Source organism: Pogona vitticeps, chromosome 1 (genome assembly GCF_051106095.1).
Source record: "Pogona vitticeps strain Pit_001003342236 chromosome 1, PviZW2.1, whole genome shotgun sequence".
Classification (NCBI taxonomy): domain Eukaryota; kingdom Metazoa; phylum Chordata; class Lepidosauria; order Squamata; family Agamidae; genus Pogona; species Pogona vitticeps.
The window spans coordinates 351,249,573-351,272,042 of record NC_135783.1 but is presented as its reverse complement, the minus strand read 5'-3'; the positions used below and the strand labels follow the sequence as shown (position 1 = coordinate 351,272,042).

At 47.5% G+C, this 22,470-nt stretch overlaps 1 protein-coding gene across 1 annotated transcript; it reads right to left on the bottom strand.

Annotated features, from left to right (window-relative positions):
* Positions 1-505: 505 nt before the first annotated feature.
* ATG14 (autophagy related 14) lies at positions 506-21,023 on the bottom strand. The gene is made up of 10 exons (XM_072986853.2): positions 20,718-21,023; positions 11,821-11,883; positions 11,653-11,695; positions 11,255-11,336; positions 10,543-10,780; positions 7,690-7,919; positions 6,574-6,691; positions 5,240-5,330; positions 5,033-5,118; positions 506-2,072 (listed from the first exon to the last, which is right to left on the bottom strand). The coding sequence occupies exons 1-10, from the start codon at positions 20,963-20,965 to the stop codon at positions 1,766-1,768; spliced, it is 1,506 nt and encodes a 501-aa protein (XP_072842954.1). The 5' UTR covers positions 20,966-21,023; the 3' UTR covers positions 506-1,765.
* Between the last annotated feature and the right edge of the window lie 1,447 nt (positions 21,024-22,470).

Sequence of the window (22,470 nt, the reverse complement as noted above, 5' to 3'; positions counted from 1 at the left end):
TCAACACCGGCAGCCCGTACGTTTCCCTCAAAACACTCTTTGGTGCCGCCTGGTTCCTGCGAGAGTGACTGCGAGGATGTCTCCACGGTGCAGGCGTTTTGTTTCCCCAAGATTTTCCTTCCTGGGCAAGGCGGCGTGCCTTCCACCGGAGTCATCCTTCAGCGTGGCGTGCCCTGCAGAGAGTGCGAACTTGCAGAAAAGCAACCGAGACGACAGGCAGGGCAAAGGGCCGGCTGACCTGCCAACTGGCCTCCGTCAATGCAGAGCGAACACTTTTGGTTACTGGGAATGATAACAATGTAAGTGGGAGGGAGGGAATCCAGAGAAAAAGGAGGAGGAAAATAGAAGTCGGACAAAAGAGATCTGACACCAGACACGTCACACTCTCCTTACTGTGTCGCAACACAAAGCAACAGCTGCCCAATGTTGTGAGATGCTGTACATTCTCTCTCTGGACGGGAAATGTTTTGGACCTATGACAAGCCAAGGCCTGCTTTGGAAGTCCAGTAATGGGTGACCTACTTCCCATGGCCGGGCAGCTGTGCACCTTGATTCCCAAATCACATGAGACCTGGAGAAGGGGAAGATTAGGTTCTGAACCATAACTCTCTGAATTATTCAGCCTGCATGTCGCCCCCCCCCAAAAATAACATTTCCACATAATATTTTTTGTGTGCTTATACACGTCAGCCCGATTTTACCCTCCTGAGTGAAGAGGGGGATCGATACAAACACAGCTAAGGGCCTTGGTGGGGAGTGCCCATGTCATAGGATACACTGGTGTGGAAGGGAAGACCTGCTCAGATCCCTAACTGCAGGAGCTGGTGACCGGCTCGGTGAAGAGACTGAACTTTGGACTTGAAAATCCAAGCCGTGAGTTACAACTTCTAAAGCGGATCAAGAAGGAACAGTAGACAGAACCATCAAGGAAGGCACAGCAGCCCTCTGAAGCAACCTTGTCTTAACTTAGAAAAAAGGGGGAGATTTTGAAAAACGTACGAAGGTCATGACCACAGGAGGACTGTTCTGTTTTGGCAAAGCTCTTATGGGGTCCAGCTTTTCTTCGGTGACTGGGAGACAGAGCACAGGGTCTAGGATTTGGGAGGGGGGGAGAGAGAGGCGGGGGAGAGGCTCAGCATGACAAAACGTTCAAGCAGACCGACTTCTGGAGGAACACATCACGCACACAAAAAGGCGAAACCTACCCATCCATGTTCTTCTTTTCAAAAACCCATTGATTTTGGAGAACGGTGATGGGTTTTCTATATCAAAGTTATGGCAACAGAAATCAGAAACCATGTAAAAAAAAATGCATCGCTCGTACATCTTCCCAGAAGGCTCCGGAAATGTGCCTTTGTGCTGTTAAAAAAATTAAAATGTCCCATGCATTGCGAGACACAACATATAAGAAACCTGGGAACCCTCTTTTTAAACCAATGGCCAGGTCACATCCCCCACGTCCGTTTCTTTGTTTTGGACGCACAAATGAAAAGCCACCGAATGCACTGGCGGGTTTCTCCTCTCGTCCTTGGCAAAACAGACAGGTCCCAGAAGCACCGAGTTCCAGTTCAGGGACATGAAACGTTGCATCTTGAAGAATTTACAAACCATTACCAGGTTTCAGCCTGCTTAGTGTCTCGGAATCACAAAATCTGCCTCTTCCTCCTCTTTCCAGGCACTACTTAGCCGAATACTTAAGAGAGGTCTACTAGAGTGTAGGCAGAGCACAGGAAGAGCCTTCCCTGCAGAGTCTGACCCCCTTCCTTCAGCGGTGCCCAGTGTATGCTTTGAACCAGGAGGTTACAGAGGCCGCTGCCGAGGAGATCATACCCCCGGCGCTGCTCGCGGCGATGGGCTGCGAGGCCTGCGTGCTCTGACTCTGGAGCATCTCCACGGCCTGGGAGGGAATGTCACAGAATCGTGGGCTCGGCAGGTTCTCCCAGTCGGTCCCGAGATCGGTCTCCTCGTCGCTGATGTGTTCATCCCCGCTCTCATCTGTTTCGCCCGCCCCGCTGGGATCCACAAACTCCATGGAGTCCTCCAGGTCGGCGCTGATCTCAAACGGACCAGACCTGCGAGCCACAAAGGGGGGGGGGGGAGGGAATAAAGCTTTCGTCAGACCCTTTGCGAGCTAAGCGAGAGGAGTGGCCAGAAGCGGTTACAGGCAGGATTTGAGCCGCCACGGCAAATCGAAGGGGCCAAGGTTTTGTGAAAAGGGGAGGCCGACAGCTTGGCTGCCCCGCCGGCCTCAAGGGAAGGGATCCGGGCCACCCGCATTCCACAGCAAATGGGAAGAACTTCCAAAATGTCTAGCAGAAGAATCAATTTTGATATGGGGAAAAAGCGCCTGCCCTCCCTCCCCCGCCAAAGAGCGGCTTCAAAGCCAGAACCAGCCCAGAATGCGGTGCTGATCTTCCAGTCGACACAGAATTCAGGAACCTACAGTGGGGTCTCGACTTACAAACGGCTCGACATACGAACGTTTCGACTTACGAACCGCTCTCATAGGAATATATGGACTCAACTTGCAAACTTAGATTCGAGTTACGAACTCTTTTTTCCCCTTTTTTTAAAAGCTAAGTCATCTTAGGTTAAAAGGAAAAAAGAAAAAATATCCCCCTCTAGTGGTCGAAGGCGGAATAGCAGCTTCCCATTAGTTTCTATGGATGAAAAGAGCAGATACGGATTAAATGGTTTTCAATGCATTCGTATGGGAAATGCAGATTCGACTTACGAACTTTTCGACCTGAGAACTGCCTTCCAATACGGATTAAGTTCGTAAGTCGAGACCCCACTGTACGTTGCTTTATAAGGGGATACAGTGGATAGAAAAAAATTTACACACCCCTGTTAAAATGTCAAGTGTCTGTGGTGTAAAATAAACGAGACAAAGATAAATCATTTCAGAACCTTTTCCACCTTTAATGGGACCTATGAACTGTACAACTCAGTTGAACAACAAACTGAATTTTTTTAGGGGGAGGGAAGTAAAAATTAAAAAAATGAAATAATGTGGTTGCATCTTTGTGCACGTGATGTCGCTGCATTCAGCAGTAAACACTCACATTCAAACGCATGTTAAGTAGGAGTCGTCAGTACACCCCTGCTATCCTTTTAAATGCCTCTGAGGAATCCCAAATAAAGATCAGCTGTGCTAGTAGGTTTTCCTGACATTTCCTTAGTCACATCCTACAGCAGAAGCTATGGTCTACAGAGAGCTTCCAAAGCATCCGAGGGATCTCATTGCTAAAAAGGTATCAGCCGTGACAAGAGTACAAAAGAATTTCCAAAGCATTAGATCTACCATGGAACACAGTGAAGACAGTCATCATCAAGTGGAGAAAATATGGCACAACAGTGACATTACCAAGAACTGGACATCCCTGCAAAATTGATGAAAAGACTAGAAAAATATTGGTCAGGGAGGCTGCCAAGAAGGCCTACAGCAACACTAAAAGAGCTGCAGGAATATCGGCAAGTACTGGCTGTGTGGTACATGTGACAACTATCTCCCCTATTCCTCATATGTCTGGACTATGGGGTAGAGTGGCAAGCCTTTTCTTACAAAGAAAAGCATCCAAGCCTCGCTCAATTTTGCAAAAACACATCTGAAGTCTCCCAGAAGCATGTGGGGAAAAGTGTTACGGTCTGATGAAACCAAGATTGAATTTTTCGGCCCTAATTTTGTTTGGCACAAAAACAACACAGCACATCACCAAAAGAACACCATACCCACAGTAATGCATGGTGGGGGGGCAGCATCATGCTTTGGGGCTGCTTTTCTTCAGCTGGGACAGGGACAGTAGAGGGAATTATGAACCGTTCCAAATCCCAGTCAATATTGGCACAAAACCTCCAGGCTTCTGCTAGAAAGCTCAACAAGAGGAGGAACTTCATCTTTCAGCATGACAACGACCCAAAGCATACATCCAACTCAACAAAGGAATGGCTTCACCAGAAGAAGCTTAACGTTTTGGAACGGCCCAGCCACAGCCCAGACCTAAATCCGATTTAATATCTGTGGGATGATCTGAAGAGGGCTGTGCACAGGAGACGCCCTTGCAATCGGACAGATTTGGAGCATTTTGGCAAAAGAAGAGCGGGCAAATATTGCCAAGTCAAGAGGTGCCATACTAATAGACTCATACCCAAAAAGGCTGAGTGCTGTAATAAAATCAAAAGGTGCTTTGACAAAGTAATAGTTTAAGGGTGTGCGCACGGATGCAACCATATTATTTCAGTTTTTTATTTTTACTTCCCTTCCCCTGAAAGATTTCAGTTTGTTGTTCAACTGAGTTGTACAGTTCATAGGTCTCGTTAAAGGTGGGAAAAGTTCTGAAATGATTTATATCTTTGTCTCATTTCTTTTACATCACAGACACTTGACATTTTAACAGGAGTGTGTAAACTTTTTATATCCTTTGCAGATTCTTCCTCCATGTAGCCCAGGACTGTCAGTTCTGATCGGCAGCCAAAATGCTCCAGGATTCCCAACCAGGATCTTTTCTAGGCCTAACCTGGAGAGTCTCACAATTTTCCCATCCATGTATTACCAGGCCTGACCGTTTAGCTTCTCAAATTAGGACTTCTTGAGCTATCGTCAGGTAATAAGCAGGTCTGTATCCTTCGTCACAGCAAAGGGAGGCCTATAAAAGACACAAACTGGTGTCTAAAGCAAACATCCTCTTTTGACTGCGGCTTCAAGGAGAATCTGCATGTGCCTGGATTATAGAAGGCCCCCAAACTGTTCTCCCCGGGACCACCGAGAGCCACCAATCAGAGCAGATGCTGCTGCGCACCTCGAATGACTGGCTGTGCACCTCGAATGACTGCAAAACATGGCTTTTGGTGCCCTCGGCTATGTGCCCAGCAAGATCCGAACATGGATTTCACAAAAAAAGAAACACTATGTTAGAGAATCAAAAATTGAAGGAGGAGAGTGAGGAGAGTGACCAGTGAGAGGAGAATGGGGATGGATTGACCAAAGGGGGCCGATGACAGGAAGCAACGGGGTGCAAAAGTGGCCTGTTACCTCCCCAAGTGTTCCGTCTCGGGGCTGACCAGGTACATCAGGTTCCTGAGTGTATGCAGAGGGTGCAGAAAGTCTAGGTTGACGTGCTGGAAAAAGCCAAAAGGAAAAGAGGCAGAGCGTCAGTCAAGCAAGACTTGCAATGAGGAGATGATGAAACTGTCAAGCCACCCAAGAGCGACAAAATGAGCAGAAAGCGAAGCCCCGTACCTGAGAAAAGCAAAGGTAGAGGATATTGGCATTCAGCTTTTTCACTGCCCACGTGAACTTCTTCCTGCTGAGATTCTCCCCGCAGAACTCGCTGCAAAACAAGTGAAGTCATACTTAACGCTGGAGCACTCGCCGCCTCCCGAGGTCATGGGTTCTATAGTCGTACAGTGGTGCCTCGCATTATGATGTTAATTCATTCCAGCGAAATTGCTGTAGAACAAAAACGTCGCAATGGGACAATAAAAAGCCCATTGAAACGCATTGAAACCCCTTCAATGCCTTCCAATGGGCTGGAAACTCGCCGTCCAGCAAAGATCCTCCATAGGGCAGCCATTTTCGGTTGCTGTCTTGTGAGGAATCCGTCCCAGAAAACAGCGGGTAGCCATTTTATTTACCCTGCAGCCATTTTGAAATCACCAATCAGCTGGAGGAAAATCGTCGTTTTGCGAAGAATCAGTTCCCAAAGCAGGGAACCGATCATCGCAAAGCGAAAAAAACCCATTCAGACCACTGTTTTGCAATTGCAAAAAGATCATCGTAATGCGGTTTCGTCGTAATGTGGGGCAATTGTAAAGCGAGGCACCACTGTATTGCTCTGACAGTGAAGAAGGATTTCCAGATATTCAGCCAAAAATTGGCTTCCTGTAGCTTGGGCACATGGAACAAGCATATATATAAAAGTGGGGTGAACTTGGGAAAGGCTGCAGGTGACTCAGCTTCAGCCATAGAGTAGGGGTAGGAAATATTCAGTCCTCTGCACCTTCCCCCAGCATCATGTGGCAGCGGAGGCTCCAGTTACTTAACTGGCCTCTCCCTTAACTTACAATGATTAGTGTTGCTGCACTTTAGAGACATCTTCGTAGATAATGCTACATCCTCAAAAGATTTAATGCAGCCCTCCCACTGGGCTTGACTACAACTCCCAGAATCACAATCATACACCCATAACAAAAATACCTTGATCCCCATCATCACCCACCCTCCTGAGAAGGACAAAAAGCTGTCTCCCACAGCTATAAATACTATCCAACAAACACCAACAGAGCACGGACAGAGTTCCAGCTCCTGTTCTCTGAAGATGCCGGCCACAGAGACTGGCAAAATGTTAGGAAGAAGACCCTCCAGAACACGGCCAGATAGCCTGAAAAACCTACAACCACCACTGATTAAAAGCTCTCCAGAGATAAAAGATCTCCAGAGACCTCCAGACAGCTGGAAATAGGTGGAATGTACCACTTGCTTAAAACCTTACAGGTGTATGGCCTGCATGACAAAAGAGGCAGACACTTTCACAGATCTGAACATTCAAAGAGAGATGAGGCTCCTGGACTTACCTGGTATACAGCTTCTTGGGGAGATTCACGTCAAGGATATGGGACAAGGTGTTGACCAGCTGAGTGGCGTAGCACAGTGCAGCGCTAATGGTGTAAGCAGGGTTGTTGTGTTCCATGTCTGCAACGGGATGGAGGGAAACTATCAGCAAGTTGCCTTAAAAGGACTCGGGCCAAGGGAGCAGACTTCTCCCGTGATCACATGGGGACGATCTGCCACCCCCAGGAGGGAGTTCAGCGTTCAGCCCTGTTTCTGACGGCTGAAACCATCTCTTCAAGGACGAAGGCTAGTGTCCGTGTTCTGCAGACGGCAGGGCTGAAGCTGAGTCCCCTGCAGCCTTTCCCAAGTTCACCCCACTTCAATTCATAGCAGAGGTGGGGACTACATTCTGAATCCCTTCTCGCCCTGTCTTAAGGTCTTCTGCTCCGCCCACCCACGACACACCTATACACAAATCTGTCAAACTGAAAAAATGACACAACTTTTCGTGTTCTGCATAATGAGTCAAGCATGGCTAGTGATAAGGGTGGGCCCTGAACTGCCAAAGGCACAGCTCAGCCAGGAGAAATTTAGATTTGAAGACTCAGAGATGTGCTTTGATTAATGTTATCCCAACAGTCGAGAGGGCTAGAAAGGTACTGAGCAAGAACCCTGTGACACAGGGGTTAAACTGCAATGCTGCAGTCAAGACTCTGCTCGCAACCCAAATTTGATCTTGAAAGGTTCATGTAGCCTTCCATCCTTCTGAGGTTAATAAAATGAGCGCCTAGCTTGCTGGGAGCAAGCCGTCGTTTGCATAATTGTGTTGCGAACCACCTAGAGAGAGCTCTAGCAGTACGCGATGGTACATAAAATGAAACAACCATGTGGGCAGGGAGGTTCGTTTGGCAGGAGAAAGAGTCAAGACTTGTAGGGCACTGAACGCTGTGGTCCGTGAGATGCCATTCCGACAAAACCCTAAGCCACCAAGGACTTTGCCTACAGAACAGCAGTGCTTTCCCCGACCTCCACGGCAATGGGGAACACAAAACGCCAACCAGCTCTCTTGGACAAGAGGCAAGCAGACTCAACCAAACAGGATCAAAGACATTTAAATGGCACCCGGCCAGCCCTTTTACCTGGTCCTTGCGTGGTTTTCTTCTCTTCCACCCAGTTGTAATAAGCAGAATAGTCGCCGTTGTTCGGGAGGGTTAACCACGGCCCCGCAATGGCGATGCTGGTGTCTCCGTTGTGATCGTCGCAGACCCATCGCCCGGAGAGGTAAGTGGTCCTCCTGGCCTCCGCTAGCTTGCTCACAGTGCTGGAAGTCATGGTGCTGTCGCTCTCAGAGGAGACGTCGGCGGGGTCCCTGGACCGAAGGCAAGGAAGAGGCTGTCACCCGGGGAGCAGAGTCTCTGAAAACCAGGCGCAGGCCAGGCCGAGCGTCTCTGAAAGAGAAGGACTGGCCGGAACTGGATCCCGGGGGGCCGGCTGCACCGTCTACGGGTGGCTTTTGTTACCCAGTGCCCTAGAGCACAGGAAAATTTTGCCCAAGGCACCGCAAGAAGAGTTGGGTAGCCATGCCGCTTCCCTACGCAGTGCGTGTGACCACAGAATGGGAAGCAATGTGGGAGATTGTGCCAGGAGAGTGTACGGAAAATAAGTAAGGGGAGAGCAAGCCAACTGCTCCAGATGTCTAAATGAAGCTACCCTTCCCGATTCATGGAAGCATCCTTGTGCAAAGACAGCTGAGACAGCAGGAGCAAAGCAGAGGAGCAGCCAGAACAGCTGTGCAAGACCGGGAAAAGAAAAGCTGGTTCCCCCCCCCACCATTCCGTGTCTCTTCGGGCTTTCCTGGCTGGAGAGAAGAGGCCACAAGGAGAGCTTGGTCAAGGCGTACAGGCACCCTCAAATGCCAAGCTGAAGAGATCCCCTCTGAAATACCTGCTCCTTCCAGTAGCAATGCCCTAACGCAACCTGCTTGCAAGGAAGAGGCAGATCATGTAGTTCGGACCTTCCTGGAGGAAGGCAGAGGAGACGACTGACAAACGCCCCAGGGCCCCTGGCAATCTGAGCAGGAGGTGGCTTGCAGTTGAACACCTCCCCCCCCAAGGCACGTGGTTCTCCGCCTCCAGCACCTTTTGGCAGCCTGACAATCCACTCTACTGAAGAAACTAAGTCAAGGTGGGCAACCTCCAGAGGTCCGGGGACGGTGCATGCTCATCCTTATACCACAACAGGCATCCTCTATGGCTCCCACCCCACAACAGAGCAAACCCCTTGCAAAAGGTTTCTGATCACAAACTAGGGGTTCTACAATGAACTGCCCCTCCTAATTCCTCGAGTGGTTGATCTATTTTCTTTTTTTCAATTTTGGAGGTGGAGATGATCACTTCTGATGCCAGGGGTGGCCTCAACACAAGGCAGAAACTCGCCGCCCTTCGCCATTCGAATTTCCCACCATCAGCCCATGGAGAAGCGCCGACCCCAGCCTCACTGGAGCCCATCAGGAGACGAGTGGCCAGAGGGAGCACCCCGGCCAGGCTCAGCCTCCCGGCGCTGGGCCACTGCTGGTGCCGGTTCTGGAGTTGGAGGCATCATCATACACCAGCAGCAGTGGCAGCTTCGGCTTGAGACTGCCTGGTAAGGTAAGGTGGCAGTTTTTAAAAACTGTTCTGGGTTGGTTTTGCAGGGATGTTTTTTTTTTTTTTTTTTTTTGGCAGTCCCAGTGTGGGACTTGCTCTGTTTATTTTTATTTCATTTTTTGGGAGATTTTTTTGGGGGGGCGGAACAGATTAATCGCGTTCCCATGTATTCCTATGGGAATGCATGCTTCAACTTATGACCATTTTTGACTTACGTCCCATCTTCTGGAACGGATTATGGTCGTAAGTCGAGGCACCACTGTACTTCCTGAGAGTGCTCAGGAAGATAAATCTTATCTCAGCATTTACTTCTGTCCTACTATCGTAGTACCGTAGAGAATTTCCTAACAAAGGGTTATCTTCTCACAGTATGGGAGCTGCTCTGAAATGGATGAAAAAGTTTTACAGAGAATTACTAAAATTGCCCAAAATATTATTGGACTTTCAGCTTCCAACCTTGGACAACATCTTTGCATCTCACTGCTTGAGGAAGTCATTAAATATTCTGAGAGACACTTCCCACCCTGCTTATAACTTCTTAGAGCTGTTGCCTTCTGGCAGAAGATACAGAGCAATTAGAACTTGGACAATACAATATCTGAATGGTTTTTCTATAGTTGCACTTAATAAGGAACTAAGAATTATCAGCAGTGAGTTGTTGGACTGTATTACTATTACTTGGTCTGTTGTGTTGCATGTTCGGATACTATGAGTTTTAGGCAGGGGGTTGAGATTTAGGGATTGTTACGAGGGTGTGTGTGTGTGTCTGTTTTCGGTCTGGTCTCCGAGTGTTCTTTGTGAATTAAGTTGTATGTGTATACAGTGGGGTCTCGACTTACGAACTTAATCCATATTGGAAGGCAGTTCTCAGGTCGAAAAGTTCTTAAGTCGAATCTGCATTTCCCATAGGAATGCATTGAAAACCATTTAATCCGTATCTGCTCTTTTCCGTCCATAGAAACTAATGGGAAGCTGCTATTCCACCTTCTGCCACTAGAGGGGGATATTTTTTTCTTTTTTCCTTTTAACCTAAGATGACTTAGCTTTAAAAAAAAGGAAAAAAAGAGTTCGTAACTCGAATCTAAGTTCGTAAGTCGAGTCCATATATTCCTATGAGAGCAGTTCGTAAGTCGAAACGTTTGTATGTCGAGCCATTCGTAAGTCGAGACCCCACTGTACAGTGTGTATGCGTTCAATGACAATAAATTGAAATTTGAAATGTATCAGCCAATGGGTGAAAAGGCAGCTATTCCATGCCCACCCCTGCTTTATTTGTATCTTATGGACTGAAAAAAAGCAGAGACCGCCTTCTGGCACGACCAGCACCGCAATTCCTCCTGCCCTCACCTCATGCCAACCTTCACTTCCTCGATGGGGAAGATGACGGAGGTCAGTTCGAGGACGTGGGACCGCCGGAGGTCGGCCAAATGCTCATGCTGAACTCTCAGTTCGTAGCGCCTCCTCTCCACCAACTCTCCGAGCTTGTGGTTGTGCCTCTGGATCTTCTCCTTCTTCTCCTGATGGCGCTGAGCCCGGCGGTAAAGCTTCTGGTTCTCGTCTTTAATCCGAAGAAGCCACTCAGAATCTAAGACAGGAAAGGCAATGGAGACGCTTTGCAGCGGGTCCTTTAAAAGACGCTGGGCTTGTTACTTACTCAAAGCCGTTGTTGGCGGTGGCATCCTCAGCGGTTGCTATCTTTGGGATCATCTGGCCTTGCCTGGGAAAGGGGTGGCGGGGTTTTTGCTCCCCAAGCAGGGCCAAGCCGAGAGAAGAGGAAGGCAGCCGGGCACCTTCTTCCCGGAATGGCAAGTCACAACCTACCATTTCCAGTTGAACCCAGGAGCCTCCCACAACCTGCTCTACACACACACACACACACGCACGCACGCACGCACGCACGCACGCACAGATGTGTCAGGGCTACCAAAAATGGCCCTGATCTTTCCATCCGTAACATTCCAAGGGATGGCACATTCCCACCGCACCCTTGGCAACACCCCTGAGGCTATGGAGAAAGAGGTGTGCGCCGCTGAAGTCGGGCGGCTCTTCTGTGACTTACTTTTTGCCATTTCTTCGTTTTCTTTGCTAATCGTTTGCTTCAGTTGCTCAATTCTCATCTTGCAAGACATTATTTTCCACCTCTGAAAGAAACAGAGGAAACAGATCAACTCTACACATCCACTGTCCGAGCGTTCTCTTCCCCTATCAAGATACCTGAAAGAGAAAGAGACCGGAGAGGCTGCCCCCGGTCATTTTTCGGCCAATGGAGAGTTAAGGTTTCAGTCCAGGGTTCGGTACTGGGAGAAACGCAACAAGCTGAACAGGGAACAGAAGATGCTCCTGAGAGAGAGGGGACCATCCATCCTCTTGAAGAACACGCAGCCTCGAACCATAGACGGATATAAACTGTCTGAAACAGCTGTGTCAGCAGAATCAGTAGAGGGGGGGGACACTCACCAGCTGATCGGATATCCACTTTCCTTCCATAGCTTTTAACAACCTATTAAAAAAAATAAAGAAGATATGGAAAAGTAGCCAGACGACCAGAAATCACCCTTCTAGTAAACATCAAAGTTTAGGAAAATTCAAGCCTAGACTAAGGGGGCGGGCGAAAAAGGTACTTACTGGGACTGGAATTCATGCTCTTTGCTTCTAAGGTGCTTCAATCTCTCCTTCTTTTCAGAAAATCTGGAAAAAGCAGAACATGTAAGGTTGCAGATATGAATATCATCTCCAGAGCTTTTTGTTTCTGACCACAGGGTCTCAACTGTCATCGTTTAATCTCTGTTTGTCACGTAGAGAAGTGTAGAGGGTTTATAAATAAGATTAAAAAGAACCTCCACTTATAGAATGTTTAATGTAACCTAAAACAGTGGCATAATCACCCACTAAGTGATGCTGTATAATATGAGTACAGGTCATTACTTTAGAACATAACACAATATATAATGTAATGTAACATCATGTACTACATTATAGTACTGCAGGCCCAGCATCGCTAAATAGGTCATCATGGGTTAAGTTGCATCCAACTTTCAGTGACCTCAGCAGGGTTTTCAAAGTAAGTGAGATATTTAAGGAATGGTTTTACTCCTTTCAGTTTCTGTGCCAGAGCAATAATTTGATTCCAGCTCTCCTGAGATCTGTCACTCTGTCCATTATACCCGTACTGAATACCATGAACTCAGATGAGTTAAAAATGCTCAAGAATGTTAAGAAATGCCTGGCTGGATTCAGCCACAATCACCCTCAAGATGCTTCTCCAGGAATTGGCTATGGGCTCTCATGGTACATAGCTTGTCAATATCATATATCACATATCACCCCCCTGAACAAACACAAATGTGTTCACACTCTTCCTATTGGGTTATGCTGCCACCAGGATCTTTACAATTCTGAATATGCACTCTTTATAACAACAACAACATTGTAAAAGTGAAGTCAGCCCACTCATAACTTAAAGCAACAATGCACCATTAAAATATTCCATGTTTAATAGTTTTTCAAGCCTCAACAACAAGATGTATACCAAGACAAACAAAAACTTAAATGCATGCAGATTCTGTTGCCCAAAGCAATTTATTTCCCTCTGAGAATGCCCTCTACATCATCTCCATAGCTTCTTTATAAAACGTGTACATTTAAATTCGTTGCGGGATGTTGCACCTCCACCAATATCAGTTCCTGCTATATGTTCTGGTAGCATTTCCAGGTTGACTCATCTAGACTAGTAAGATTATGGTTTACTGGGGTGGTGGGAAATCAGCCAAACGTATCACTCATTAGTGAACAAATCAGTCTCGTGCAGAGGAATCTGTTTAGCAAAGTGAGGAAATGCGCATCTGTTTCTCCGGATCTTGATGAAGGCCACTTAATCCTCCTTTTTACACATCCACACAGACTCAACGAGTTAACTTTCATATTGTGCAAAAGAAGGGCTGTGCTTCCGTTCTTACTTCAGAAAGAGATCATGCCACGGGAGAAAGTACCAAAGGTGGCAGACAGTACCATAGGCATTGATGTGCTCATCTGGGCATGGAAGCCTATTAATAATGCCAAGACACACCCCGAATATCAGAACTTCGGCAAAGTTGTTCAATCCCCCAGAAAACCCCCCAGAAGCCTTCCCCACTAGCTGTGCTGGCCAAGGGATTTCTGGGAGTTGAAGTCCCAAGAACATCTGGGGATGCAACCTCTGCTCTAGAGCAGTGGTTCTTAACCTTTGTTGTGTTTTTGTGTGTTTAGTCGTTTAGTCGTGTCCGACTCTTCGTGACCCCATGGACCAGAGCACGCCAGGCCCTCCTGTCTTCCACTGCCTCCCGGAGTTGTGTCAGGTTCATGTCAGTTGCTTCGCAGACACTGTCCAGCCATCTCATCCTCGGTCGTCCCCTTCTCCTCTTGCCATCACACTTTCCTAACATCAAGGTTTTTTCCAAGGACTCTTTTCTTCTCATGAGATGGCCAAAGTACTGGAGCCTCAGCTTCAGGATCTGTCCTTCAAGTGAGCATTCAGGGTTGATTTCCTTTAGAACTGATAGGTTTGTTCTCCTTGCAGTCCAGGGGATTCTCAAGAGCCTCCTCCAGCACCACAATTCAAAGGCATCAATTCTTCGGCGGTCTGCTTTCTTTATGGTCCAGCTCTCACTTCCATACATCATGACAGGAAAAACCATAGCTTTGACTATTCGGACTTTTGTTGGCAAGGTGATGTCTCTGCTTTTCAAGATGCTGTCAAGATTTGTCATCGCTTTCCTCCCAAGAAGAAGGCGCCTTTTAATTTCAGGGCTGCTGTCTCCATCTGCAGTGTTCATGGAGCCCAGGAAGATAAAATTTGACACTGCCTCCATATCTTCCCCTTCTATTTCCCAGGAGGTGATGGGACCAGTGGCCATGATCTTAGTTTTTTTGATGTTGAGTTTCAGACCGTTTTTTGCACTCTCCTCTTTCACTCTCATTACAAGGTTCTTTAATTCCTCCTCACTTTCTGCCATCAGAGTGGTATCATCTGCATATCGGAGGTTGTTGATATTTCTTCCGGCAATCTTAATTCCGGCTTGGGTTTCTTCCAGTCCAGCCTTCCGCATGATGTATTCTGCATATAAGTTAAATAAGCTGGGGGACAATATACAGCCTTGCCGTACTCCTTTCCCAATTTTGAACCACTCAGTTGTTCCATGACCAGTTCTAACTGTTGCTTCCTGTCCCACATATAGGTTTCTCAGGAGATGGATAAGGTGGTCAGGCACTCCCATTTCTTTAAGAACTTGCCATAGTTTGGTGTGGTCCACACAGTCAAAGGCTTTCGCATAGTCAATGAAGCAGAAGTAGATATTTTTCTGGAACTCTCTGGCTTTCTCCATAATCCAGCGCATGTTAGCAATTTGGTCTCGAGTTCCTCTGCCTCTTCGGAATCCAGCTTGTACTTCTGGGAGTTCTCGGTCTACATACTGCTGAAGCCTACCTTGGAGGATTTTGAGCATAACCTTGCTAGCGTGTGAAATGAGTGCAATTGTACGGTAGTTGGAGCATTCTTTGTTACTCGGATGTTTTTGAACTGCAACTCCCAGAAACCCCAGCCAGCACAGTTGGTGGTGAAGGCTTCTGGGAGTTGCAGTCCAAAACTCCTGAGTAACCCAAGGTTAAGAACCAGTGTTCTAGAGCATGGGCTCGTTAAATGCAGCCCTCGGTGCAGCCTTCAATGCTCCTTGAGCCATTCCTGGTCAAAAAGAGCAAATCACAACCCCGTCTGAAAAACTCAATTAGCAATGTCCACGTAATTCTGTCCCTTTCCCCGATTTAGGACAAGAAGGGAAGGTTGTGTTGTTATTTTTTGAATAGAGTTTTGAAAAAAGATCTTTACCTTTATTATCTATGCTTCCATGGGAAAAAATTATATTAAAACGTCAAATCATTTCTCCTCACCCCAGTTGGGAGGAGCGTTTTTTTTTTCATCAGGGGGTGTTTGGCCCTCTAAGGTCCAAGGCAGACCAAACGTCCCCTCCCCTGGGCCCTTAAGCCACACCGTCTCAGCTGCACAGGCAAGAAGGGAATCACAGAAATCGTGGCGGTCGAGCCAACAAGACAGGCCGTGAACCGTGCGGGAGGCGGCCAGCCCCTCTCACAGGTTTCCCAAAGTGAGCCTCCCGAAAACAAAATGCTGTGAAGGGTCTAACATTTGCTGCCGGCTTGTACAGTTTCAGGGCAGCTTCCAAAGAAATTGTACACTTATGATCTGTGTCTTCATGGCATCGCTTGACCGCCAAAGGTGTGGGATGCCTTGTGCTTTCTTTTTGGTTTATAACAGTTAACAACGTTTACATAATATATTTCTGGTACTCAAAGGACTTCAGAACTGGAACAACTGCAGCAGCATTGTCAAAGCCTCGAGTAAGTGAACATGGCCCCCAACATCTTCCCTCCTCCCAGCATTGCTTTATGTTAAGGATATTAAGCCTTGTATTCTTGAAAGCTTTCACGGCCGGGATCCGATGGCTGTTGTAGGTTTTTCGGGCTGTTTGGCCATGTTCTGAAGGTTGTTCTTCCTAATGTTTGGCCAGTCTCTCAGAGGGCCAGAGTTAGAATTCTGTCTGTGTTCTCATCTATCCCGCACACTACACCAGAGCACAGACAGAGTTCCGACTCCTGTCCTCTGAAGACGCCGGCCACAGAGACTGGTGAAACGTTTGGAAGAACAACAACCTTCAGAACACGGCCAAACAGCCCGAAAAACCTACAACAACCATCAATATCAAGCCTCATTTTCAGAGGTATTGGAGGTGTGTGGTCAGGCAGAAAGGTGGAGTATATATATTTTGAACAAATAACAAGAACAACTGATGCTGTCAACTCTACTCCAACTTAGGGTGATCCTGCCCAGCATAAAGAACTCAGATGGTCTACCCAGGGCCACACAGGCTGGTTCTTTTCCGGGGAGGTGCAACGGGGAATCAAACTACCGATCCCTCGGCTCTAATTTCACAAGTTATCCAGCCAGCTTTGAACCAATTAGACAAACCCGAACCAGACCAAGTAAACCCCCCTCAGCAAATGTTCGCCACTGCCAATCAGGGCGAAATTCAGATTAGAATTTGCCAGCTCACGCTCTTCGGCTACAAAATGATGCATCTGTTTTGACAAATCCGGGCCTGCGTGACCCCTTTAGTGGCTCATCAATTATGGAAGAACAAGATGAGCATTCAAGTTCTCCATAAACCTTCCTCAGGCGGGGATGGTAAATAAACTGGGAGCCGAGAAGAGGCCAAAGGTTAAAAAATAAATATCCGAATGAATGTAAAAGGCCGTTGTTCTGTGAAGCCAGCCTGCTAGCAAGGAAAGGTGGAATATGTAAATTCAGTTTAAAAAAAAAACAAACCAACCAGGTATGGGTTACAATCTCTCCTCTCCAAACTGGTAGTCATAATCAGAGGCCATTCTCAAGAGTTCCTGAGAATGTGAAAGCTCTCCTTTTTTGTGATCGAATGAAGGCACTACCTTGAATTTGCAAGAGCTGAACAGAACTGTTACCAACAGGATATTCTGGCATTCACTCTACCGAGGACTGTTGTGAGTCGGAGGCAATTGGACAACACATAATAAAACAAAATAAAGATGCTACCTAATATATAATTTTGTTTCTGCTCATGGACCATAGGGCTAATTTGTTCCATTTACTACAACTTTGGTACCACCTAGAAATAATCCCCCAACTTCCTTGACACTGTTTCCATATCAAAAATACGTTACACATTATAAAGGGCAAAAGGATTCCTCTTGTTTTTCACTAACTGCAGGACTTCCTGCCACACAATGACTCATTATGGATAATTAAAGGTTAACCAGCTCTAACGCAGTAATACAATCCAGGAATAGGAAGGACATTTCTTGAAAGGAACACTGGATTTCAGGATGAAGTGTAAGAGATGTATAATGAGAAGTCCTATCAAAATCTGACCAGTCCAGAAGACGGTGAATGTGAGGGTTCAGAAGTGGGAATTATAACCACACACGAAAAGCACATCTACTCGCAATGAACTCACGCTGAATTCAGAGTGTATTTCATGAAAATATAAAGCATTTTCTTATGCCAAGTCCACTAGTGCAGGGCAGTGGCACTTCAGCATCTCTGGCACAAAGATGTCTTTTCCACCATCAGCTACCGGATCTTTTAAGAAAGTGCTAAGTCAGAACCTGGACACTTCGCCAAAATATTTGTTCTCACATTTTTGGGAGGAAAAATCCTGAACTGAGAACCAAGAGTTTGCTCATCTTTGTTACAGAAACTGTTTCTTCAATCTGTAGAGTTTTAAGAAACATTTATCTCTCTAGGTTAATATTTTAAGCAGTAGCACATTTTATTTATTCGTTTATTTATTCATTCATTACATTACATTTATATCTGACCCATCTAGTGTCAAGGCACATATGTCATGCCTGCATCAGATCAATGTATCATCATCATCATCTTGAAACTGCAGGGCTGAAAGGGACCCTGTCAAGGAGGCACAGTGGGGAATCAAACTCCCAACCTCTGGCTCCACAGCCAGAGACTTCAACTATCAAGCTACCTAGCAGTTCTTTTAATAGTTCTTATTTCTATACAGAAACGCAAGTTCATCTGGGCTGATTTCCAATACCTGTTACAGAAACAGGAAGGGTGGGGAAGCACGGCACAAATAACAGATGACTAAACAAAGACAGAAGATCAGTCACTACCTAATCTGAAAAACAGAGGTCTTCATTCATGACGTACCACCTACAGATGTATGAGTGAAACAACAGAGAATGCAGACCAACCGCATAGGTCTTGGTACATGACATCCACTTGGCCAGAACAGCTGTGTGGTAGGCACAAATGAACTCGTCAGCTGGCAAAGGAATCAAACATCCAGGGTAACCCTTGCATATGAGGAAAACATGCGCTTAGATCAGATACTCTTCTTTCTCGAGAAAATCCTTATTTCAATTGATACGCAAAGGAGATATTTAGCCACCACTCCAGCTTCTTAAATATTATGTTCCTCCTGCCCCACTTCACCAAATGATGTTCCAGTAGCTCCAGGATAAAAATAACATTCTGAAGAAGGACAGACATTCTCTCCGGTAAGATGTCCCCAAATAAACTTTAGAGAAGCACCGTCTCGCTTACTCTGTTATTCTCCCTGTTCCCAGGGCTGAGGTAACTAAAAACCTCTTCTGGATCGATGCCTGCTTACTTTCTTCGACGGTGATGAGGACACAATTTGTGAGGCCAGCTGTTCTCCCACATTTCGCTCCTCAGATTAGGCATCCTTCAGTCTCGAGAGACTATGGTAACGTGCTCTGTGTAGAGGTCTTGGAACAGCGTCTAGTGTGGCTGAGGAGGCCAATTCAAGAGTGACAATCCCTTCCACATTGAAGACAAATACAGTACAATCTATTCCCATACCAGCTCCCTGGTTTTGCTGGTTTTGGGTTGGCCTCTTTGCTTCAGCCTGCTGAACAAGGAATCAAAATGGGAGAGGCCATACTGCGCTGCCTGCCTCCAGGCTGAATGCTCAGAAGTCAAGGTTTCCCATCTGTTGAAGTCCATTACTAAGGCCACAAGGATCTCCCACTTGCAGAGATCTTTGTATCACAGCTGTGGTCTCCCTCTGGGGTGATTTCCCTACTATAGCTAGGACTAACATCCCTGCTGGCCTCTTTGTGAATCCCCCTCCCCGCCATTCCAAACACATTATTCGTGTTCAGTCAGAAGTCTTGACTCAAAATCACTAATACTGTATGAGCTATGGTGTACTTTTGATGGCATCTAGGACTGTGAGAGAAAGATGGAAGAAACTGGGTATGTTTCGTCTGGAGGAGAGGAGAACGGAGTGAAGAAAGACACAGTCTCAGAAACGGCTGTCATAACAATTAAAACTTTCTACTGCTCTAAAGGCCAAAACGACACTACCTGAATTCAATGCTGGAAAACTGAATCAAGATACCTAGAAGACTTGCTTTGATTATGAGGTTTTCAAACAGAAGCTGTAAGGCCTTGTATTGGTGCTTTTCTAACTCCAGAATTCTTTTATCAAGCAAGGAGCACACCAACTTTAACACCATGGTCATACCGTCCAACTCTATAATTCTCCAAGAGCAAACATCCGATCCTGCTTAAGAGGCAAGGCATAAGATCAATGACTGTTCTTGGTATTAAGAACATAAAAAGGAAGTCTCATGGGGAAAAGGGGTAATAAAAGCACTATTTTCTATTCTGGCCCATCTATAAGAAGTCGTCAAGGAAGACATGAAGAGAACAGCATCTTCCCTGGCAATGGAGATTCAGATATGTTCAATTAGGAAAGGAGAACAGCACCTAATCGGGTGAGTGTTTCTACCATCAGACCGAACAACTATCCTCATTTACCAAGGGCCGTGTAGGGAGTTCTACATCCCTGATCCAACACAAGGGAGCCCAAGGCTTTAACAGAATGAAAGCTGTAAATGAAAAATACTTGGGCTTGCAACCACAGCAAAGGAAGTAAGGTCATTTACCTTGAAAGGGAACATGTCCCTGACCTCCCTCACTAGCACGATTAGAAATACAGATACCGGGCACATGCTTTGTAGTCAAAATCCCAGGTACCATCATTGGCATTTCTGAGAACGGCTAGACCTCCTGCCCACAATCTCAGAGCACTTTTGCTAGTCAGGGTTGATAATGCGAGACTACCTGGGCCAGCTTCCCAAATTTCTAACGGGGCCAAGAGCTATTATTACAGATGCTGGACCTGCAGCCAGAACTTTAGTATCTCCTGTTTTTCACAGGGGCCAACCAAATGCTGCCAGAAAGCTCACAAGCAGACGCTGGAAGCATGACAGCCATCCTTCTCTGATGCTGGAATGCAAGAACGCGAGAAGAACCCTGAAACCACATCGGACCAAAAACGGTGCATCGTCCAAAATTTTGCTACCACTTAACTGCCTAGGATGACGCTGCCAGCCGGGCACAGCCACTGAACTCACTGCCTGGCCTTCCCTAGCCATCAATATGGCAGTGAAGTGATTATTCCCCAACTGGTATTCCCAGGTACACTGCCTCTGAGCATGGAGGCTTCATTCAGGTATTCTAGCCAATAATATCTTACAGGCAGCTCCTTTTCAGCGACCAATGAATATAGCAGACTGGACTAAACAGTCCGGAGTCGGGTGGCCACCCTCCATCCACCCTGAAAGACGGGATACAACAACGCTGGCTCGCCTCTGAGCATGTGCAGAGTCCCCACTCACTCTGAATAAGAGTTGAAGACCAGAGGAAAACGAGGCGAAACGCCTTCCGAACCCAAGCCCGCTCCGTTTTTGGAAGAGGCGGGCTCCCGGTGGCCCTCCAAAGGCCGGGGGGGGGGTTGGGGAGGGGGACTACAACTCCCACCAGCCCCAGCGCTGCTAGGCGAGTGAAGGGGGACGATGGGAGCTGTAGTCCCTCGGTGTCTGGAGGTGCCTCCGCTTCTCTCAGCCCTCCCGCGCCCCCCCCCCCGCGTCCCACCGCCCTCGGGACCCACCGCTCCGAGTCCCGGCCGTCGAAGAAGACGAAGTCCCCGCTGCGGACGCACTTGGCGCAGGTCAGGCGGCGGCGGGCGGTGTTGCAGAGCGGGCAGCGCTCCACCGCGACGTAGAGGCCCTCGGCCCCGGCCTCCCCCTCCGACGGCTCCCCGCCTTCCGCCCCGGAGGCGGCCGGAGGGCCGGAGCCCCGCCGCCCCCGCCGCCGCCAGCCGGGGCCCGACCAACCGCCGCCCCTGGGAGACGCCATGTTGCCTCCGGGCTCGCGGCGCCCGGGCCGTCACGTGGGACTTTGTTTTCAACCCGGAGCATGATGGGAAAGACAACCGCGGGGCGGGGGGAGGCCGAGAGAGGGAAGGCCCCGCGAGCGGAGGGAAGGGGCGGGGCCGGTCCGGGCCCTCCGTGACGTATGGAAGGGGCGGGGCGTGTCGCCGTGGATTCCAGGCCCAGCCTTGACGCGGGCGGGGGTTTGTGTGTGTGAGCGGGAGCTTTGCAGAGCTTCATAAAATGATAGAGGTGACTCCTATTACTACTCCTCAAGTATACTGTAGTAATAATAGGGCTCTGTGTTTCCCTGGGGTGAGCTTCAGTCCTCACATAGCTGGGCGGAAAAGGTAGTTCCCCCAATAAAATATGTCACTGTGAATTGCATGCGTTGACATTATCTGGGCGTTGGTCTTGAAAGGGCCATTAAGAGCCATTAGCTTTACAAAAGCCCTGCTCTTCGTGGGTGGATAGTGAACAATCTGGCTGCCTGCAAGTTTGGAATCTGTTCATTGAGAGCGGACTGGCTGTGTGGAATGTATGTGTGTGTGTTTAAAATATTTTTATCCCACCTTTCTTAAAAATATTTATTTGAATAGTTTAAGAATTTATACATACATAACACACACAAACCTTGTGTGACAAACCTTGACAGCATCTTAAAAAGCAGAGATATCACCTTGCCAACAAAAGTTCGAATAGTGATGTATGGAAGTGAGAGCTGGACCATAAAGAAAGCAGACCGCCGAAGAATGGATGCTTTTGAATGGTGGTGCTGGAGGAGGCTCTTGAGAGTCCCCTGGACTGCAAGGAGAACAAACCTATCCATTCTGAAGGATATCAACCCTGAGTGCTCACTGGAAGGACAGATCCTGAAGCTGAGGCTCCAATCCTTTGGCCATCTCATGAGATGAGAAGACTCCCCGGAAAAGCCCCTGATGTTGGGAAAGTGTGATGGCAAGAGGAGAAGGGGACGACAGAGGACGAGACGGTTGGACAGTGTCATCGAAGCGACCAACATGAATTTGACCCAATTCTGGGAGGGAGTGGAAGACAGGAGGGCCTGGTGTGCTCTGGTCCATGGGGTCACGAAGAGTCGGACACGACTAAACGACTAAACGAAACGAAACACACACACATTCATTATATATATAAATTATATGTATATGTGTACAGTATATGTATATGTATGTATGTGTGTGTGTGTGTGTGTGTGTGTGTACAGATATATAATTTTACTTTGTTTGATTTAATTAAATTTAAATAAAATGTGAGCGCTTCCAAACCCACCACTGCTTGTGGCACTGCCGTGTTTTATGAGACAGAAATGTTTGTGGACTCTGTAGCCTGTGTGCCTTTGAGGAAACAGGCTGCAACCCACAGATGCTTTCCCCAGGTGAAACCTGCTAAGTCTTCAAGGTGCCATGAGGAGGATCCTTCGTCTTTCCCCTCCAGATGCTGCTGGGCGGCATCTCCGGTCAGGCCTGGCCC

Excerpts from the sequence above, each read along its gene's own strand:
- ATG14 (XM_072986853.2), bottom strand. The coding sequence starts at position 20,965 with ATGGCGTCTCCCAGGGGCGGCGGTTGGTCGGGCCCCGGCTGGCGGCGG. Across the intron at positions 11,337-11,652 it reads AGTGGATATCCGATCAGCTG|AGGTGGAAAATAATGTCTTG; the intron begins GTGAGTGTCCCC and ends TGTTTCTTTCAG. Across the intron at positions 10,781-11,254 it reads AAACGAAGAAATGGCAAAAA|ATTCTGAGTGGCTTCTTCGG; the intron begins GTAAGTCACAGA and ends TTCCTGTCTTAG.